This window comes from Pseudorasbora parva, chromosome 17, assembly GCF_024679245.1.
Source record: "Pseudorasbora parva isolate DD20220531a chromosome 17, ASM2467924v1, whole genome shotgun sequence".
NCBI lineage: Eukaryota > Metazoa > Chordata > Actinopteri > Cypriniformes > Gobionidae > Pseudorasbora > Pseudorasbora parva.
Window position 1 is genome coordinate 42,437,795 of NC_090188.1, and position 21,035 is coordinate 42,458,829.

The 21,035-nt window shown below is 40.2% G+C and overlaps 1 protein-coding gene and 1 long non-coding RNA gene across 2 annotated transcripts; both read left to right on the forward strand.

The window, feature by feature from the left end:
* The first annotated feature begins 360 nt into the window (after nucleotides 1–360).
* plek (pleckstrin) lies at nucleotides 361–13,096 on the forward strand. The gene is made up of 9 exons (XM_067420975.1): nucleotides 361–501; nucleotides 1,037–1,192; nucleotides 3,467–3,648; nucleotides 4,462–4,553; nucleotides 4,746–4,930; nucleotides 8,906–9,010; nucleotides 10,049–10,132; nucleotides 10,230–10,302; nucleotides 11,756–13,096. The coding sequence occupies exons 1-9, from the start codon at nucleotides 460–462 to the stop codon at nucleotides 11,893–11,895; spliced, it is 1,059 nt and encodes a 352-aa protein (XP_067277076.1). The 5' UTR covers nucleotides 361–459; the 3' UTR covers nucleotides 11,896–13,096.
* A 2,400-nt stretch (nucleotides 13,097–15,496) lies between these two features.
* LOC137045524 (uncharacterized) lies at nucleotides 15,497–18,819 on the forward strand. The gene is made up of 3 exons (XR_010898791.1): nucleotides 15,497–15,570; nucleotides 18,494–18,584; nucleotides 18,660–18,819. It is a non-coding gene; the product is annotated as an uncharacterized lncRNA (long non-coding RNA).
* The last annotated feature ends 2,216 nt before the right edge of the window (nucleotides 18,820–21,035 follow it).

Consider the following 21,035-nt stretch of genomic DNA (forward strand, 5'->3'; position numbering starts at 1 on the left):
CCCACAGATGTGCTCTTCAATGGTTCATTGCTGCACTAAATTTCAGTAAATCCAGTTTCAGTGTAGAGATTAAAACATTTTAGATGTTAAATGACGGTTTTTCAGATATTAAGAGAGGCACAAAATGCTTATTCCAGCAGATGAAAATGAAATGTTTGTTTATATATTAGGGCCAGAATGGACAGAACACTATATCACTGACAAGCATTCACTCATATGGGTTAATTATCACTAAACACATGCGGTCTCATCTAGCTTTGACACAACTGTGGGCTGAAAACACAGAGGAAACTAGTCTGACCAAGTGAGTCAGGCAATGTGCAACTTCCCTTTCATCAAAATACGTCTATAACTGTCAAGGCGAGGTTACGCGTCACAGACTCAGACTCAGCTGAAGCGTGTGGGTTTTATTCACCACTCCCTGTAGAAGACAACCCAGACGCTCTCTAGTTCACAGCGATGGAGCCAACAACCATCAGGGAAGGATACTTGGTGAAAAAGGTACGGGTTTTATCTTGCATTTCTCTGCTACAGAACATTTAACGCGTCAGTATCACTGAAAAAAGCAAGAATACTGGTCATTTTACTGAAAGCTGAGACCACAAAGCACTCTGATGATGTTTTGTCATTCCCCCCCGCCTATAAAGTTGCTTCATTTTAGGAACTTACTGTAAGTGGAAACATCCACTCTTTCTTTTCCAAAAATAAAACCCAATCATTGCAGCATTTTAACACATTCTTTCCACACAGTTTATTTTTGGTCTTCTTCGGATTGAAATGACAAATGGCTCAATTTTTGAGATACATTTCTCTGTGAGAAACTGCTTCAGTTCCTGGCAACTGAAAATACTTTATAGTAGAATTGTGACCACAAGATGTGCGTGAGCTGAAATACAGAACTGAAAAGGGCAGGAATTGAACGCTTGCATTTTCGATTGGGCTGCCAATCCTTCATTTGTTTACTTTAGAGATATGTCTAATAGCTCAGTCGGTGCAATTGGTCATTTTAGGAAGCTGAAGTGTTCTTGTTCTGCAGGGCACAGTGCTGAACACATGGAAAGTGGTGTGGGTGGTGTTAGCAGACGATGGCATCGAGTTTTACAAGAAGAAGACAGACAACAGTCCGAAGGGAATGATCCCTCTGAAGGGCTCGACACTGACCAGCCCGTGCCAGGATTTCCCCAAGCGAACGGTGGAGGAATCACACGCATTTAAAACCAGTCTGGTACAACGGGGCTAAAGGCACACCTTAAGAAAATGTGCTTTTCATTACGCCCCTGGTGTATGATTGCAAAATATATATATATATATATGTTCCTATTGAATATTGATGGAGCAACAGAATGTGTGAAAATAAATCATAAAAGTGGTTTATTGTTTAGAAAATCTTATAAATGCATGAGGTGGTGACAAACAATACAAATACTTTACACTTTGAAAAAAATCTGTAAAATTAGGGCACAATATACTGGATAAATAGGAAGGAATTTTCTGTATTGTCTTTTTTACAGGTGTTTTAACTGTATTTTGAATTACACATTGCATTAGTTTGTGTTTTAAAGGGGGGGTGAAATGCTGTTTCATGCATACTGAGCTTTTTCCACTGTTAAAGACTTGGATTCCCATCCTAAACATGGACAAAGTTTCAAAAACTAATGTTGGACGTTTGATGGAGTATTTCTGTGTCAAAAATACTCCTTCCGGTTTCTCACAAGTTTCGGAGAGTTTTTTTCGAGTATGGGTCGGCTTGACGTTAATAGAGCGGAAGGTCCTTGTATGGGCCGTACGGGCTCTTCTCCCGGTAGGGTGCGCGCGCGCGTCACTAGCGCGAGAGAGGAAATGCACGCCCATAAACACTCTCAGCTGCAGATCCAGTCGATCCAGGCGCCGCGCTCCACTTTATTCCTATGAGCGACTTCAACGCTTCAGTCCAGGAAGGCAGCGCTGCATTTGACCCGATTTGAACGCAGAAATGACGGGAAGCTTCACAACATCGCTTCAGTCGCGTCACAAAAGTGGTACTCCACAGTTCACTGCTGTCAGGACTTCACCAAATCATACCAAAGAAGTGTGTTTTTGACGGAGCGGTCCCAGCGATAAAGGTTCGGTCCTGCTTTGGAAGCAGCCGGTGAGTAAAACTGCTTCAAATGTCTGTGCTGTCGGCTATCGTCGCGTGAGTAAACATCAGTAAACGACACGGTCGCGTGATTCGTCATTCAAATGCGCTAACGGTTACTCCATTGTTGTTCTCTGTATAACGTTACACTAGTCTGACGTGCTAAACCGTTTTGCTTGCTACTGCTAAGGTTTAGTCGCATACAATAGTCCATAAACCGAATCATGTCCTCATAATTTGCGAGTAAACACACACAAATGTTGACAGGCCACTAAATACAGTCCATACCACAGAGACGGACGTCCTGCTGCTGCTGCTTCTCCTGTTCAGTTTATTTCAGCCTCCGGATCTGATTCTGGATCATTATCTGTATTAGCTAAGATCGATAGCTCCACGCTTGAGGACGTCACCGCTTTGTTCGCGCTCTTGTCATTCTTTAGCTCCGCCCACACGATACGCCTCCAGGCGCTTGTTTTTTTCCAGAAAGACTCGGTACAGCCCATATTTCTTTTATAAATATAATAAAACTAAAGACTTTTCGGAGATATGAAGGATGCAATACTACTCTATAGGTACTCAAGACTGACATGAGACTGACTGAAACTGAGTGTTTCACCGCCCCTTTAAGGGTTAACAGAAACTTTCATAAAATTACTGGATAATGCTGAAAATTACCAGTACATTTTCCGTTTTTATTTTTTACAGTGTAGATAAAATAATGTTTTTAATAATATCTAAGTTAATACTTGTACAAAACAATCACTTTAGCAAAGAATTAACTATTTTGATAAATAAAATAATTAAGTTTTGTTCAATACATATTTAGGATATGATTAATATGATGGTTTGATTATAAATATGGTGATTATCTCTAAGACGGATACTCAACCTAATATATGATATTTATCATCTGAATCTAACCGTCATGTCAGCAAATGTTAAAGTCAGCCGCTGTTGATTATCATGTTAATTATTGTGCCTTTCTCCCCAGATAACACACTCGTACATGTTCTTCCGTCCGTTATTGAAATGCTTTAATTACCTTGAACACCATTAACAAGTGTAATTTTATTGATTCTTGTGTGCTACTTAAATCGACAACATTTAAAAAATATTAGATCAGATCAGCTCAGAATCATTACTGCGCTGCCGCCTGAGATCACGTCAAGGATCAGACACATTTCCACGAGCATCTCAAAAACTGATGTTTTGTAAAGTGTGAGGCAAGTTTTTGTGCCCTCTGGTGGTTAAGTGGAGAATAAATCAAAGGAGCCTTTAGCCCCGTTGTACCCTATATACCTCTGACGTATCTCGATTGTTTCACTAATATCATCATATGCTCTTCAACAGCTTGTGTTTAAGGTCAGGTCAGCTAAGAACCAGGACCATTTCTTCCAAGCGACCCACCTGGAGGAAAGGGAGCTTTGGGTTAAAGACGTCAGGAGAGCGATCACTTGTTTACAGGGGGGCAAGAAGTTTGCCAGGAAGTCAACACGGCGATCCATTCGATTACCGGAAAATGTGAACCTGAGGTATTATTTCCGTTGTAAAACTGCACTGAACACAAATAATACTTTTGGACCAATTTAAAAAAGGGTAAATCTAAATACATTTTGTCAGTCACTTGCTATAAATAAAGACAACTTTGAAAGATCGTAAAGTCAGCAAAAATAGAAGTTGCGCTGGTCTTTTCTGGCCTATTGTGCCGTATCTCTGAGTGAAATGCTTGTCAAACAAGAACAAATGTAGGGGCGGTGCTTGATTGGGATCTGATTGGATGGTTGTGGTTTGCTATTGGTGGATCTCATGTGAGTGACAAGTGGCCCTGCCCTTGTGACAGTAAACACATCAACATGAATTTAAACAAATAAAGATGTGCACAAATGAATAATTTAGAATAAATGTTCCATAAAAAAATTTCAATTTTGATTTCATGTTGACTTTAATGTTTATTGTGATGACCTTTTAAAATATGCATCATATATATGTTTTAAATGTAAAACTTATAATATAAAACAATAAAATAATTAATAAAACCCACAATAATTTCAGTCAAGCTTGCCAGTACACTGTAAAAAAAAGACATGGTCAATAAGTCATGACAACATATGTTTTTACGTTACTACGTATGTTTTTACGTTTTACGTTACTCTGTGGATCAGAATGGAAATATTTGGGATTTGTCATTGGCATCCAGCTGTGTTGAAGTTGGCTCATTTATGCAACCTGTTGTATTAATTGAAAAACTAAGTCTCTATATTGTGCTAAAACTTGATAAAGTTTAAAAGACCCTGCTGTGAATTGTAAAACTGTTAAAACATTGCATTTGTTCTGTCTGTCTTCAGTGAACTGTATATTTTAATGAAAGATCAAGACAAAGGTGTTAAAGAGCTGAAGCTAGAGAAGGACAAAAGGCTGTTTAATCACTGTTTCGCAGGTAAGATATTTATTTTTAATAACATAATACAATAAAGAACTAGACAAAACTGGTCTTACTACTTCAGTTAGATTGCCTAGACAGCCAAATGATCACAGAGGTCTCCATCTAATCTCTCTAATCTCTCTTTCTGCAAGACTCGTTTATCAGTAAATGCCGTCTAATGTATCGTCTGTGATGATCTGCTTGCAGGAAATACAGTGATCGACTGGCTGATCTCTGAGGGGAAGGCCAGAAACAGACCTGAGGGACTAATGTTGGCCAGCGGACTGCTCAATGAGGGCTTCCTGCAGCCCGCCGGAGACGTGTCCAAAGATGGGGCAGAAAAAGGAGCAGAGTCTGTTTTCTTGGACCAAACGGAGGCTCTTTATTATTTTGTAAGTATGCAAATCATACAGGGCACTACTAATGACTGGCTCTATTCTGTCTGGAAATAAATAAATGCAAAAATTGTACCTTTAGAGGTACAGGACCTGTTCAGCGGGAGTCTTCTCTATATCAGTGTTAGTGTTTCTGAACTCCTGAAACGCCTCCATTGTAGTCTTGAGTTTCTTCCGGGAACAAACACGTCACAATGTTCCTCATTAAAATAATTAATATGCAGAATAAAGGGCGGGCCTTGTTGAGTTAGTTAGTAGTGTGTTGAAACTGCTGGTTATGGTAAGGGGCGGGACATTTCCCAAACACTAATCACAACACACTGCTCCAGCCGATCAATCAGAGCAAAGTGTGCTTTTCAGAAGGAAGGGATTCATTGAGACAGGAACTAAACAGAATTACTGACAGACTGGGAAGAGTGGAGTTGCAACATTGGAGAATATGAGGAAATAATGTTTTTTGATATTTAAAGGCACAATATGTAATTTTCGCCTCTAGAGGTCACTTATTCAAAACAAAGGTGTGGCTTGATGATGCCTTGATTTCACAGAATCATGTGTGTTGTTGTCTTCGCCTCTACAGCCGGTGGGAAATAATCTGATGCGACGCGGGCAGAAATCATATTCATGGATGAGCTAATGTATTAAAGACTTTTAATGTTACTATAGTATGAAGGAGGGCGGGGCTGAAAGCCTTTGCAGCAATTGCTAATGAGAGACAAGCGCGACACACATGGCTCCAGAGCTTTTATTCTGTCAGTCGAGTGCTTCCGCTTCTTCCACTCGTGTGTGTGTGTGACGCAGCACTGTTTAATCATATCACACACATTTGAGTGTGTTAAAGTGATGTTATAATGCTCCTCTGTGCGTCGGCCTGGCTATGAGACACTTGTTCACACTGCAGTAAGCGAGATCATATTAGGCGGTAAAACATGGCACTCTGTGGGGTAAATCAACAACACCAGATTTAAACAATAAGACTAACAGTGTTGAACTGGAGAACAATCATTAGTTTCTGTCCATCAATGATCCAAACAGTTGCTCATCTGTCTAATAAAACACATTAGATATTAAAGCGGCTTTGGTTTTTTCATGGTTTCTACACAATAACACCGGAAATCGGGGGTAACGAGGGTATGATGTCATTTAATAGCCGACACACGGTCCGTGTTCTGGTTAAAATGTATGATTTCTCTGGATTTAAACATTCTTGGAAACATCTGGGATATTGTCAGTACACAAGTGATCAACATATATAAGATTGTTTATATATAACATTGTTCTAGTGGGTTTTGGATTTTAATCCAACAATCTTACAAACCTGATTCTAAAAAAGTTGAGACACTAGACAAATTGTAAATAAAAAGGGAATGCATTAATTTACAAATCTCATGCTTTTATATTTTATTCACAATAGAATATAGACAACATATGAAGTGTTGAAAGTGAGACATTTTGAAATGGCATGCCAAATATTGGCTCATTTTGGATTTCATGAGAGCTGAAAAAAAAAGTTGGGACAGGTAGCAATAAGAAGCTAGAAAAGTTAAATGTACATATAAGGAACAGCTGGAGGACCCATTTGCAACTTATGAGGTCAATTGGCAACATGATTGGGTATAAAAAGAGCCTCTCAGAGTGGCAGTGTCTCTCAGAAGTCAAGATGGGCAGAGGATCACCAATTCCCCCAATGCTGCGGCGAGCAATAGTGGAGCAATCTCAGAAACGAGTTTCTCAGAGAAACATTGAAAGAGTTTGAATTTATCATCATCTGCAGTGCATAATATTATCCAAAGATTCAGAGACTCTGGAACAATCTCTGTGCGTAGGGTCAAAACCAAACTGGATGCCCGTGATCTTCAGCCCTTAGACGGCACTGCATCACACACAGGAATGATACTGTAATGGAGATCACAACACGGGCTCAGGAATACTTCCAGAAAACATTGGTGAACACAATCCACCATGCCATTCACCGTCGCCGGCTAAAACTCTATAGGTCAAAAAAGAAGCCACATCTAAACACGATCCAGAAGCGCAGGCGTTTCCTCTGGGCCAAGGCTCATTTAAAATGGACTGTGGCAAAGTGGAAAACTGTTCTGGGGTCAGACAAACCAAAAGTGGAAGTTCTTTTTGGAAAACTGGGACGCCATGTCATCCGGACTAAAGAGGACACGGACAACCCAAGTTGTTATCAGCGCTCAGTTCAGAAGCTGATCTCTGATGGTATGGGGTTCATGAGTGTGTGTGGCATGGGCAGTTTACACATCTGGAAAGGCACCATCAATGCTGAAAGGTATATCCAAGTTCCAGAACAACATATACTCCATCCAGACGTCGTCCCTTTCAGGGAAGACCTTGCATTTTCCAACATGACAATGCCAGACCACATACTGCATCAATTACAACATCATGGCTGCGTAGAAGAAGGATCCGGCACTGAAATGGCCAGCCTGCAGTCCAGATCTTTCACCATTAGAAAACATTTGGCGCATCATAAAGAGGAAGGTGCAACAAAGAAGACCTAAGACAGCTGAGCACCTAGAAGCCTGTATTAGACAAGAATGGGACAACATTCCTATTCCTAAACTTAAGCAACTTGTCCCCTCAGTCCCCAGACGTTTGCAGACTGTTATAAAAAGAAGAGGGGATGACACACGGTGTGTGGCCTTGTCCCAACTTTTTTGAGATGTGTTGATGCTATGAAATTTATAATCAACTTATTTTCCTCTTAAAAGGATGCATGTTCTCAGTTTAAACATTTCATATGTCATCTATGTTGTATTCTGAATAAAATGTTGAAATTTGAAACTTCCACTTTATTGCCTTCTGTTTTTATTCACAATTTGTACAGTTTCCCAACTTTTTTGTAATCAGATTTGTACATACTGTGCCTTTAAGCATGAAAACTAAATCAGAAACAAAATGAAGACTTCGCAAAAGGGCATGATATGGCTTCTTTAAAAGAACAACTTTGTACCTTATCAACCCCAAATATGTGCCAATTAGTGCTTAATTAGTATTATTAGTATTAGTATCTATTAGTACTATTAGGTCTGTTTAGTTGTGCTCTGTTCACAGCTGATCGTGTTGGTCGATCAGATCACATCACAAGTAGATGAGGAGTGTTTTAATCCGTCTCTTTTGTCCACTTTCAACAACTTCTGTCCTGATTTCTGCAAGGGTCTATGGGTGGGTAAGTGGATGTGTTTTTCAGCTCTTTAGATCTAATGGTCGAAATAAGCTCACACAATTTACATATGAATGCGACGGGAGATGATGGAAAAACACGGAGAGCATCAGCTTCAGTTTCTGCTCTGACAGACTCAAGACCAGCAGAACGCTGTGAGTGTGTGCTAGAAATCAGGAATGGAGAGAGAACATTGAGCTTAGTTCATTTTTCCTCTTTAAACTAAATTTGGATCTCAAGCCAAAAAAGTTTAAATCTTGTCTGGGTACCAGAATGTCTTTTAGAGACTGTTCGAACACATTCAACCAAGTGAGCGTTTACACTACAAAATCAATCCGGTCTGATGTGTTTTACTTCTGAAAGTGTTCGAAAGCTCAAATAGTTTTAGACCCTGTTTACACCTGTATTTAATGTTATTCACATTTGATCCGAGTGATGAAAACATATCTAAATACCAGGTGTGAACAAGGCCTTAGAGAAGTAATATGTACCCTTAACAACTGAGAAGCTTTTCAAGGGTTCTGCCCCCACTGGCAAGCTGTTGTACCCCTAAAGGTACACATTTTGCACATTTTAGCAGTATATTAACATGAAGTTCCTAAAAGCCTATAAAATTCATCTCTTATGTCTCACAGTTCACTCGCTGTAGATTTTGAAATGGAGCCATATCATATTGTCCACCTGCACCAAATTTAGATGACATTGCATGACGTGTATAAGGCATGTCCAAAAAAATGATGAAACGAGAGCTGTTGTTAAGGCTGTGCATGTTTGTTGATTTGCAGGCAGATAGTGGTTTCTTCTGTGAGGGTTACTCCAGTGATGAAGACGTGATCCTGAAGGAGGAGTTCAGAGGTGCAATAGTCAAACAGGGCTGTTTGCTTAAACAGGTAAGCTAAAACATACCAAGTCCTGTCATGAAACTCTAGATGCACAGGATGATGGGTTCTTAACGGATCCTGCTGACAATTACACCGTTAACTACACGGCTCAAGCTGATTGGTTCCTGTTGCATCTGCAGCCAATGAGCTTGCTGCTCAACATTTGAATTGTTGGTCAGTGTTTTGCTGTAGCAGTTTGAGAGGAGTCAGTCAGAAATCCTCCTCCTTCCCCAGCTCCACCTGTATAGATTAGCTACAGGCCATTTTACAGACACTTTGTGCAGCAGCAGCACATCTTACAAGTAAATATTTCACCCCAAAATTAACTGAAATGCTTAAGAATTTAGGTAACACTTTACAATAAAGTCCCTTTTGTTAATATTAGTAATTGTATTAAGCAATATGATCTAACAAGTGTGCGCACAGAAAGCTGTGTGTCAGACCGAGCGTCCTGTGAGTATTAAACTAAGTTCTCTTTCACATCTTATTGCGCTTAAACCGCCAAACACACACAAGGTTATGTCAAAAACACACACAGTTAACACATAAACACAGTCGGTTATGTGTGGGAATGTAAAGAAATCGCATGTGTGTATTAGATCTGTGTAAAGGGACAGCAGTGTAATATACAGTACCTTCTGCTATATCTGCTGTTAATATCAATAAAACAACTGAATAACAACAGGAAATCTCTCACTGCTCTCCACTGAATGACTTTTTAAAACTAGTAGCTTTAATAAGAATACATTTCTTACTTGAATGCTGCTGTTAAATGCTCTGGTAATAAACACACTGTGTGCAGCTCACCGAGGGGTGGGGTTTATGCTAATAGAGTGGAGGCTGTCAGCAGTCATGGGCGGGGTCTATGCTAATAGGGCAGAGTCTGTTAGCAGTCGTGGGCGGGGTCTATGGTAATAGGGTGAAACATTGCTAGAATCTGCACACCATGTAAAAGTGAATTTTGCATAATAGATTCCTTTTAATAAATGTTGATCTTAGTTTATAGTGCCTTATCTAATGTTAGAAAATATTTTCTTTTTTATGCAGGGTCATCGGCGAAAGAACTGGAAAGTCAGAAAGTTTATCCTTAGAGATGATCCTGCTTATATCCACTACTATGATCCCACCAAAGTAAGCATGTTCCTGTCACTATCAAGTATATATATATATATATATACTTCAAGTGTATTTGAAATGTACGTTTGACTGGTCTGTCTGTCTCTGTAAGGGTGAGGTCGATCCCCTCGGCTCCATTCACCTGCGTGGCTCAGTCGTGACTGCTGTGGAATTTGTGCCTGATGGTATAAAACACAACATGATGACACACACACACACACACACACACACACACACACACACACACACACACACACACACACACACACACACACACACACACATATATATACACTCACCTAAAGGATTATTAGGAGCACACACTAATACTGTGTTTGACGCCCTTTCGCCTTCAGAACTGCCTTAATTCTCCGTGGCGTTGATTCAACAAGCTGCTGAAAGCATTCTTTAGAAATGTTGGCCCATATTGATAGGAGAGCATCTTGCAGCTGATGGAGATTTGTGGGATGCAGATCCAGGGCACGAAGCTCCCGTTCCACCACATCCCAAAGATGCTCTATTGGGTTGAGATCTGGTGACTGTGGCGGCCATTTTAGTACAGTCAACTCATTGTCATGTTCAAGAAACCAATTTGAAATGATTCAAGCTTTGTGACATGGTGCATTATCCTGCTGGAAGTAGCCATCAGAGGATGGGGACATGGTGGTCATAAAGGGATGGACATGGTCAGAAACAATGCTCAGGTAGGCCGTGGCATTTAAACGATGCCCAATTGGCACTAAGGGGCCTAAAGTGTGCCAAGAAAACATCCCCCACACCATTACACCACCACCACCAGCCTGCACAGTGGTAACAAGGCATGATGGATCCATGTTCTCATTCTGGTTACGCCAAATTCTGACTCTACCATCTGAATGTCTCAACAGAAATCGAGACTCATCAGACCAGGCAACATTTTTCCAGTCTTTAACTGTCCAATTTTGGTGAGCTTGTGCAAATTGTCGCCTATTTTTCCTATTTGTAGTGGAGATGAGTGGTACCCGGTGGGGTCTTCTGCTGTTGTAGCCCATCCGCCTCAAGGTTGTGTGTGTTGTGGCTTCACAAATGCTTTGCTGCATACCTCGGTTGTAACGAGTGGTTATTTCAGTCAAAGTTGCTCTTCTATCAGCTTGAATCAGTCGGCCCATTCTCCTCTGACCTCGAGCATCAGCAAGGCATTTTCTCCCACAGGACTGCCGCATACTGGATGCTCTTCCCTTTTCACACCATTCTTTGTAAACCCTAGAAATGGTTGTGTGTGAATATCCCAGTAACTGAGCAGATTGTGAAATATTCAGACCGGCCCGTCTGGCACCAACAACCATGCCATGCTCGAAATGGCTTAAATCACCTTTCTTTCCCATTCTGACATTCAGTTTGGAGTTCAGGAGATTGTCTTGACCAGGACCACACCCCTAAATGCACTGAAGCAACTGCCATATGACTGGTTGATTAGATAATTACATTTATGAGAAATTGAACAGGTGTTCCTAATAATCCTTCAGGTGAGTGTATATATATATATCCATATCCCAAATGCTAATGAGAGTAAATCTGTCAAGAACGTTTTAAAATTGTAAAGCATTACAACAATATAGGATGTATGCAAATGTTTCTCTCTCTAATAAACTCCTGCAGCCAAGAGGCATGAGGTTGATGGAAACCTCTTCGAGATCATCACTTCGGATGAGACGCACTTCTACCTGCAGGCGGCTACAGCGGACGAGCGCAAGGACTGGATCAAAGCCATTCAAAGTGTTGCAAAGACCGGAAAATAACAGCATTAGAACCTTCCGGTTCAACAGACTCTTCCATTAAAGACAGGCAGAGTCGGGATCTGTTGGAAGAAAGTGTTGTCTGTGCACCAGATATGTCTCAGCATTTTCTAAAAATAAAAAGGGCTATTTTTTGTTTATTCATGTTCCGCATTTGATTAAAAAACACAAGGCTTTCTTGCAATCATGTGATACATTTTCAGTTTGAGACAGGATGTGTGCAAATGTGTAGTTTCACCAGCGATAGATACTGAATGCCCTTTATCTGTCCATCCAGAACTGTCAGCGCAGTGGAAAGTGTGTTTAGGGACTCTTCTGTCCAGCATTTTCCTGTCTTTATTTAAAGCAGTAGCACTTCCTGTTTCTCAAAAACTGTCACATCACAGCCCTACTGCTATACCATCATTTTATGACTATATAACTTAGCAAACATGCATTCACAATGGAAGTACTCGAAGCAACACCATATGCATAAGCTATATATATATATATATAAAAAAAAATTAATTAAATTTGCTAGCCTTAGCATTGCTGTTCTATATGGAAGCTTTTTTCCACCACAGGCAATTGCAACTCTTTATCTCACAACTTTCCCCCCCCTCTGAATTGTGAGATAAAAAGTTGCAATAATGGACTACTTGCACATCTACTTCTGTGTTTTCTACGGGAGTTTCCAGTAACACCAATGAATACACAGATTATTACTATGTTTTATTGCTGTCAGTTGATTAAAACAGTGAATCATGTGCGCTAACATGAATTATCTTAAGCCTGCTGAAATGTTTCTCCAAATATATTTTCTTTCCAACTCTGCATTCTGAATAATAAATACACATCTTTACACTGACCTGAAGCAGTCAGTGCTCATCTGCTCATTGTGTTTCTCTTACTGATGATCTTACTGATCATATTTCATACCTGGTAAGTACATTTTTTTGTTAAATGTGTGCACTAGTGCACTTATGCTGCCGTCACGTGCTATCGGAATTATCGTAAATACGAGTTTCCTAGCCAAAAATTGCACATGAAGGGCCTTTGAAGTCACTCAACGGCCTTTGAAGTCCCAAATTTTGGGAATTACAAAATTTCAGATAGCACGTGAAAGCGGCATTATCCCTGCCTTTTAAAATATTTGACTAATGCACAATGTTAAAGGCACAATATGTAAGATTTTTGGATTAAAATATCCACTTGAACAATGTTATATATTTTGTCGAAATGTGTACTTACTTTATCCCAAATGTTTCCAAGAATGTTTAAATCCAGAGAAACAGGCCATTTTAACCAGAACACGGACTGTTTGTCACCTATCAGTGATATCACACCCGCGTTAATCTCCGGTTTTATTGTATAAAAACCATGGAAACACCAAAGCCGCTTTAATACCTGATGTGTTTTATTAGACAGGTGAGAAACTAGATCATTTATGGACAGAAACTAATGATTGTTCTCCAGCTTAACGCAGTTTTAAAACCAAGGCTCATTTTGTCAAAACAATACACACAATTCACAATACACACACGAGTAGCAGAACACCTCAGTTCTTTCTCAAAATGAAACGCTTTATTCAAAACTTGACAATAATTTATTAAATACAATCGGATTCTGTTTGAACCGCTTACACACGGCTGTGCTCAAGCCCTTGCCCTTGTTCAAAATTAATCAAAATATTTCAAAATTTAGTGCCCCTCTCAGACAAATGTCAATGATAATATTTGTGGTCCATAAAACAAAATAAATTTGACTTATAATTACATGACAATGTGTACAATAGTAACGAGCGGCTTAAAACTATAAAAAGAAAGAAAAATAAATTCTTATTTCTACCAAGCTGCAATCACCTCCAGTTTCTGTTGAAGCCAATACGGAAGTGACTTGAACTGTAATTCATCAACTGGCCACTAGGGACAGGCTCCAGAAGGAGCAGAACCTCATTGAGGCCTTGTCCACACGAACACGGGTATTTTTATAACCGTGACTTATTTTACACGGTTCGGCCGTTCGTCCACACGGGTGATCAGGTCACTGAAACCCAACATTTTTGAAAACCCCAGCCAGGGGGAGGATTTTCAGAAACGCCGGTTGCAGCGTTGTCGTGTGGACAGTAAAACCGGCGCTTTTGCCTTGCGACGTCAGAGTGTGCGCCGTTATCTGCTGTGCTTGACGTCAGATTGTTCGCCGCTGACTGCTTTGTTGACGACCCTATGGTTGACGATTCTGTGCAATGCTGGACATAGCCCACATATTGCTGATAGTAACTGTGCTAACAGGGCTGCTTGTATCATGTACACAGATACATGCTCAGGTATATTACTATATTGTGGAACAGAGGCATCAGAATGAAATTCTAGGCTTCTGATTGGCCAACATGCCTTTACGATTAGGGTGATATCGCCGCCTGCTGGTGTGGCATGCTCTTACAGTGCTTGATAGCGGGTTTTTGCGTTTTCATGTAGATGGAGATTTCTTTAAAACCGAGCATGTGTGGACGGGATTTTTTTTTTAAACGCAGGAGGAAAAACTCCGGTTATAAAAATACCTGTGTCCGTGTGGACTAGGCCTGAGTTTATTCATGTTTAAATGCTCAACTTTACAGCAGAAAAAAAACATGTTTACAGTCTGGAACAAATTGTGGTTTTGGTCTATATGGCTAATTTTACCCTTCATGACAACTGTGAGGGGGTGATTTAAAAAAAAAAACTCATTCGTTTACATTATATAAAGCCTTAAAGTTCTGCATAATTAAGGGCGTGGCCACTTTGAGTGACAGGTGGATTGCCGTTTGTCTGCTGTCTGTTAGTCATCACAAAAACTTTCTTCCGAATCCCATGGGCCAGTGTCCCAGTGTCACGGACACTATGTCCAATTTTTTTTTTACAGTCTTTGGACGGACACACACACACACACACACACACACACACACACACACACACACACACACACACACACACACACACACACACACACATTGCTTTTTTGGGAATTGTGGGGAGTTTCCATAGGCATAATGGTTTTTATAGCTGTACATTCTATCCCCCTACACTGCCCCACTACATGTTGATCTCAGGTTTATATTACAGTGTGTGGACATTTGGTCTCCACAATGTAATATAAACAAGTAGGCTACACACACACACACACACACACTGACTCACTCACACAGAAACGTGTTGTCAGCGCCGCCCTGATGATTTTATCAGTAAAATTAGTTTAGCAACTTAAAATCTACATGACACTTCTCCTAGCGAGGGAATAACGGCGCTGTTCTTAAAAACAGATAAACCTACAAGTTCTGCCAGAAAGACTCGGAAGAATTAATGCTGTAACAATAACATTTATTTAGGAGCTCAGCAAGCAATCAAGTTCTTTGGCGTAGGCCCCATTTGTAATTCGCATTCCGAGGGTACGGAATCTGCGTATCCTGCCTGATTACAGAGGCAGGGGCGCAGCTCACCCCCCGCGAAGTACGAAAGGGGGCCATCTGGTGGTGGTGGGGTGGATGGAGGGAGAGACATCCTGAAGTCTTCAGGGTAGAGGGGAGATCCCGTCTGGTGGTGTTGAGGATGATATGAAAGCCTGGCTGGTTGTGTAAGGGGGGGATGGAGGAAAGGTCCCATCTTGGTGGTGGTGGGGAGGATGGTGGTGCTAAAGCGGTAGTACCTGCGAACTCAAACATGAGTAAGTACAACCTTTATATGCTCCGGTAAAGGATGTGATTGGATAGATGAGAAGGTAATTAGTGACGTAACGATTGAGTCTTCCTGGCAGAACTTGCGCTAACTTCATTTCACTATTAGTCGAGCCGCTGTCGAACGTTGAGAGACACACAGACTCAGAGTCATACACACAGCGTTTAGATGCATAAGAAATTCGTCATGCACCCATGAGTGTTTTAAGGAAAAAACCTGACAAAAGTCCCCCCACACACTTCTCTGAGGACGGCACATATGTTGCAGGGATACCAGGCCTATACTGAGTTATGATAACCCGTCTCTTTAGCTGCTGTGCTGAGGGACGTTGATTCAGAAGGTGTGGTCAGGGTGAGAAGTTGAATGCTGTAGCCTGTAATGCAGTGTGCATGCTCTCTTCAGAAAGCATTATTTCCAGACCTTCTGGCTGTTGTAGATGCAGTGAGCCACCAGATGGCGCTGTGGTCAATACACAGAGGCTTTGAATCTTTTCCTGATACAATCAGATCCATCCATCCATCCATCCATCCGTCTAAAACATGCAATTCATACTTTATGAACATTTGTAATTTGTTAAAAACATCGAGACATTGCTGTTGAGATGTGCGCAAGTGATTAGATGATGTGGAGGTTAAACAAGTAGTTTTGAGAAGATCAGTTGTGATCTGAGAAATGTACCAAAGCCACTGAGAAAAACTGCAATGCACACAATATAAAATGCAGAGTACAAAGAAGCTATAGGCCTAATATATGAGGATAAAACAATTTCAGTACCCGAAAGAAAAAACACAAATACATACAATGAAGTGGTTGCATTTATGTAGTAAAATAAATATAAAAATGTCATTTATACAGCTCTGGAAAAAATTAAGAGACCACTTAATGAATGTCAATAAGCAATGTTAAGTGGTCTCTTAATTTTTTCCAGAGCTTTATATAACCTCTACAGTGTGTATGATCCTGCAGAAATATGATTAGGACACAAGAGGGCAGCACATGTCAATAATTATACAGAATAAGTTGATATCTGTTTTATGAACAGTTTTGTTTATTATAAATCTAGATGTGCATCAACAAATGCTGCATTTCTAACACTTTAATTTAGCTTTGAATAGCAGCAGATTTTGACTAAATATATTTAGCAGATACTGTTGAGGATATCTACTTTGAACAAATTTGAGATTACACGATTGTGCTTTTAAATATGTGTTCATACTGGACATTGAGATTTTATTTCTACAGGCGTCATCTTACAGCTTCTTAAGAGCCATTTCTAATCATCCAGGGTTTGATGTTACATTTACATGATAAAATTGTATATATATATATATCCAACAAGGACAGAAGTCCTTGACCTATGGAAGCTGATTTCCACTACAGAATAAAAAAACGTAAAGGTAAATTGGAAGCGGACGCATTGTCAGCGCTGGGTCATCAAAGGATCATTTCACTTTTGGTGTGAAAGAGACTTTATATTTGCCTAAAATATAACTTTTTTATTTATTTATTTATTTATTTATTTATTTATTTATTTATTTATTTATTTATTTATTTATTATTTTGTTGTTAAAAAACAAACAAACAAGCAAGCCCAGTCCAAGTGAGAAAAGATTATATGAAAATAATGTAATGCATTACTTTCCATAAAAAGTAACTATAATTACCATGATTTAGGGGTTAATGCAGCATTGCATTACTCACTGTCCCCAACACTGCTTGCAATTGCGAGATGTAAATGTTTTTTCTGGCAAATACAAGTTTAAAACCTTCAATTCTGACTTCATAACTTGCAAATGTGACTTTATATCTCACTATTGCAAGTTTATATCTCACTATTTTTACTATAGCTCCCAATTCTGATCCTTTTCTCGCAGTTGCAAGTCAAAAAATGCTAGGTTGTTTTAATCCAATTTTGGGTAAAATATGGACAAACCCAGCATTTGGGTTAAATTTTCCACTGAAATTTTTAACCCAGCGACTGGGTTTGTCTAGACTCTGTAAACCCAGACTGATCTGCCGGCGATTGGATTTCACATTACAGCTCAGTCTGCAAACCTGTACATTCATTTCTACTGCTTCTGTTACACTTTTGTAGGAACCAATCACAGACTGGCTTATACTGGCATGCTATTGGCTGGTTTAACATGATGACGGATAGAGAAGCGATGGGCTGTTGCCTGTTGATCACGCCTCTTGTGCAGCAGAAAATACAGAGCAGACTCCCCAGGCCAGTGTTCAATTTTAAACTGAGCCGACCTAAAATTGATTTAAAACAACCCAGCGTTTTTTAGATTATAGTCGCAATTACCTTTTTTTATTTCGTAAAGGAAACAAGCTTTCATACTAACACCATTAATCCCCAAATCAGCCAATCTGTCCTTTATTTGACCAGTGGCTGATGACGGGACACTTTGAAGCCTGTTTGAAACTGTTACATTCAATTTGCATTCAACATCAATATTTGTTGTCTATCTTCCCAAAAGAGAAAGGCATTGCCCCAAAAAACTCTCAATGTTGACACCTGACTGTTTCTGTAGAGGCAAATACATTTGTTTGCTCAAACCCACAGCCTTTGACAACAACCAAATAATACAGGGAACAGTTTCTCCTTCATTTCAAATATCCTGACTATATACAAATGTACGGTAAAGATTCAGCCTTGTTTTTGGTTGCAACCCTCCAGCTGTGAACCAGTGCTTTTGGAAATTTCTCAACAGACATCAAGCAGCTCAAGCAAATTCAATAAAGGGTTGAACATCAAATGTAAAGATATTCAAGCCCACACACAATGACAAAATGAAGCTATCGTGATGCAGAAATGTAGTCAGATATCTGTGAATGATCAACAACATGCACCTTTACATAAGGGTTTATATCTGTGTGGACATCTTTCATGCTTGCCTATTGCTCAGGATCAGTCGATCAGTTTCACCCAGAGATGTTTAAAGCCTCGAGCACACAGATCGCTCACATTAAAGGACTGAGCAGGAGCGGAGATGAAAGGTAAGACTTATGTAGCTCCATCATTATGCCGTCATGACCTGAGAACACTGTGTGCTAACTTCTTTTTCTCGCTAGGATACATTGTTATCTGGTGTAGGTGACACCCACTCACTGAACGCGTGCTTCAGAGACGCTCTGAATCCCACAGATCTCATGCAGTCTCTTCCACTGTCTGAAGATCACATACGGACTGCTGGCACTGAAGTTACTTACTGCTCTTGTCTTTGGACAAGTAAGACTTGTAAGACCTTTTCTTTTACTGCACACACATAAGATACGTTTGAAGGACATCCTGGATGCTCTTTTTTGCACCCCTAAAATGCGGTTTACTTTTAAAAGCCCATTGGGAGATTTTTTGTTTGTTTAAAGCATTTTTTTTACAAAACCAAAAATATTGATAATACTTTATAATTATAAGTATATCACTTTATAAAAAGTTTATAATAAGTATAATGTACAATCGCTACTAGGACACATTTCTTAGGTCACTTTTTCAAAATTGTTCACACAGCACCACACCGACATCACAAAATATCACATTGTACTCATAATGATTTTTATTTTTAAATTAAAATGAGCTAAAGCAACACAATTGCTATACATTTTGTCCAAATTTAATTTGATTGTGTTCAGTCCACTTAAATATAAAGTCAAATTGAAGTTTACTTAATCTGTTGTGTTACATGAATGATTTGTGTTGCATTAACTGAAACTGGGCGGGGCTTGTTAGTTCACAGCATGCTTTGCATATGGCTAAATCAAGAGAGGGTAAGGGCCCTATTTTAACGATCTGAAATGCAAGTGTCAAAGCGCGAAGCGCAAGTACCGTATTTTCCAGACTATAAGTCGCACTTTTTTTCATAGTTTGGCTGGTCCTGCGACTTATAGTCAGGTGCGACTTATATATCAAATTTAATTCATACTGACTGACAAGAATAAACATATAGCCGCGAGAGGCGCTCTATGCTGCTCCTGTAGCCTAATATTTACTTAAAGACAACAACTTAGAAAGACTGAACACAAACAAAATGCCCCCATAAAGAAAATCTTATTCTGCAAAATACAAACAGCATGTAGTAAAATATGCAGCGGAGAACGATTCACACAGTGTTCATCTCGCGCAGCTGAGCCTCTCCCGGCAGAGAGTTCAAGCGTCTGTGGACTCGTTCCTTCAGCTCTGTCACGGTTCATCAATCCATCGTCTCACTCACTTTGTGTTGTGTGGTTGTGTTGGGGGTGTGGTTTCTGATTATTGCCTGAGCACTATCACCTGCTGCACTCATCACCGCTGCCTTTATATACGTGTCACTGACTGCACCCATTGTCAGATCGTTGCAGGCTTCTGTGGTCCCTGTTGTGTGCTGTGCTTCTCCCGGGAGATCGCCTCTGTTCCGGATTCCAGGATTCCTTCGGTTCTTCTGCCCACTGCTTCCCCTGCGTCACGAGCCCCTGACCAGCTCACCGCCTTCTCTGTCTTCTGGACCTGCCTGACTGTTCTTACCCTGCCTGCCCGTTCTGAGTTCTCAGTGGTCTTCGGACTTTATGTACTTCGTGCAGTTCTGTCAATAATCACAGTTAAACTAACGTCTGCTTTTCGCCAGTCCCTTACAAGTTTCTCACTCACTTCAAACTTTCTTTCTTCTGCTCGGGTTATGCAGTGAAGCGGGCACGAGCGAGTGCACGCGAGCGGGTGCTCGCATGTGCACGCGGCTCCAGCTCTGCCCTAATGCGACTTATAGTCCAGTGCGACACATATATTTTTTTTTTTCGCGTCATGACGCATTTTTTGACTGATGCGACTTATACTCCGGAGCGACTTATAGTCCGGAAAATACGGTAACTTTGTGGGCGGGTCTCAGCGCTGTTGCTATTTTCCCGGCGGGATAAATGGCTCTTGCGCCCGGCGCAAATCTAAAATGGGTTGGTCTGAAGTAGCTTCATTATTCATAGGTGTGGTTTGGGCGTAACGTGAATAAACCAATCTGAGCGTCATCCAACATTCCCTTTAAAAGCAGGTGCGCAAGTTCCATTATGGATTGCTATTATTATGGCGTATTTACCAGACGCACGCCAGGAGCGGTTCACAGCCGAGGAGACTGATGTTCTTGTAGAGCAGAGAAAGACAGAGAAGTTGTGCTGTATGGGGATGGGAGAAACCCACACAAAATAGCATCGGTTAAACAGGCGTCGGTTAAACAGTTTTTCAGTCGTTTTTTTTTTTTTTTTTTTTTTTTTTTTTGGTTCTTGACGGACAAACCAATTTGTCAGATGTCCTTATATACATATATGTCTTGCCACTATTGGGCAAACAGGTCTGATCCTTAATTACTACAATTAGCCTGAATAATTTGTAAGCTAGATTTATGCCTATTTTTTCACATCTTCGTGGCACACCACAATGATTTCCGTCATCTCATGTGTTCATATTTTTTTTAGTGTAACAATTTATGA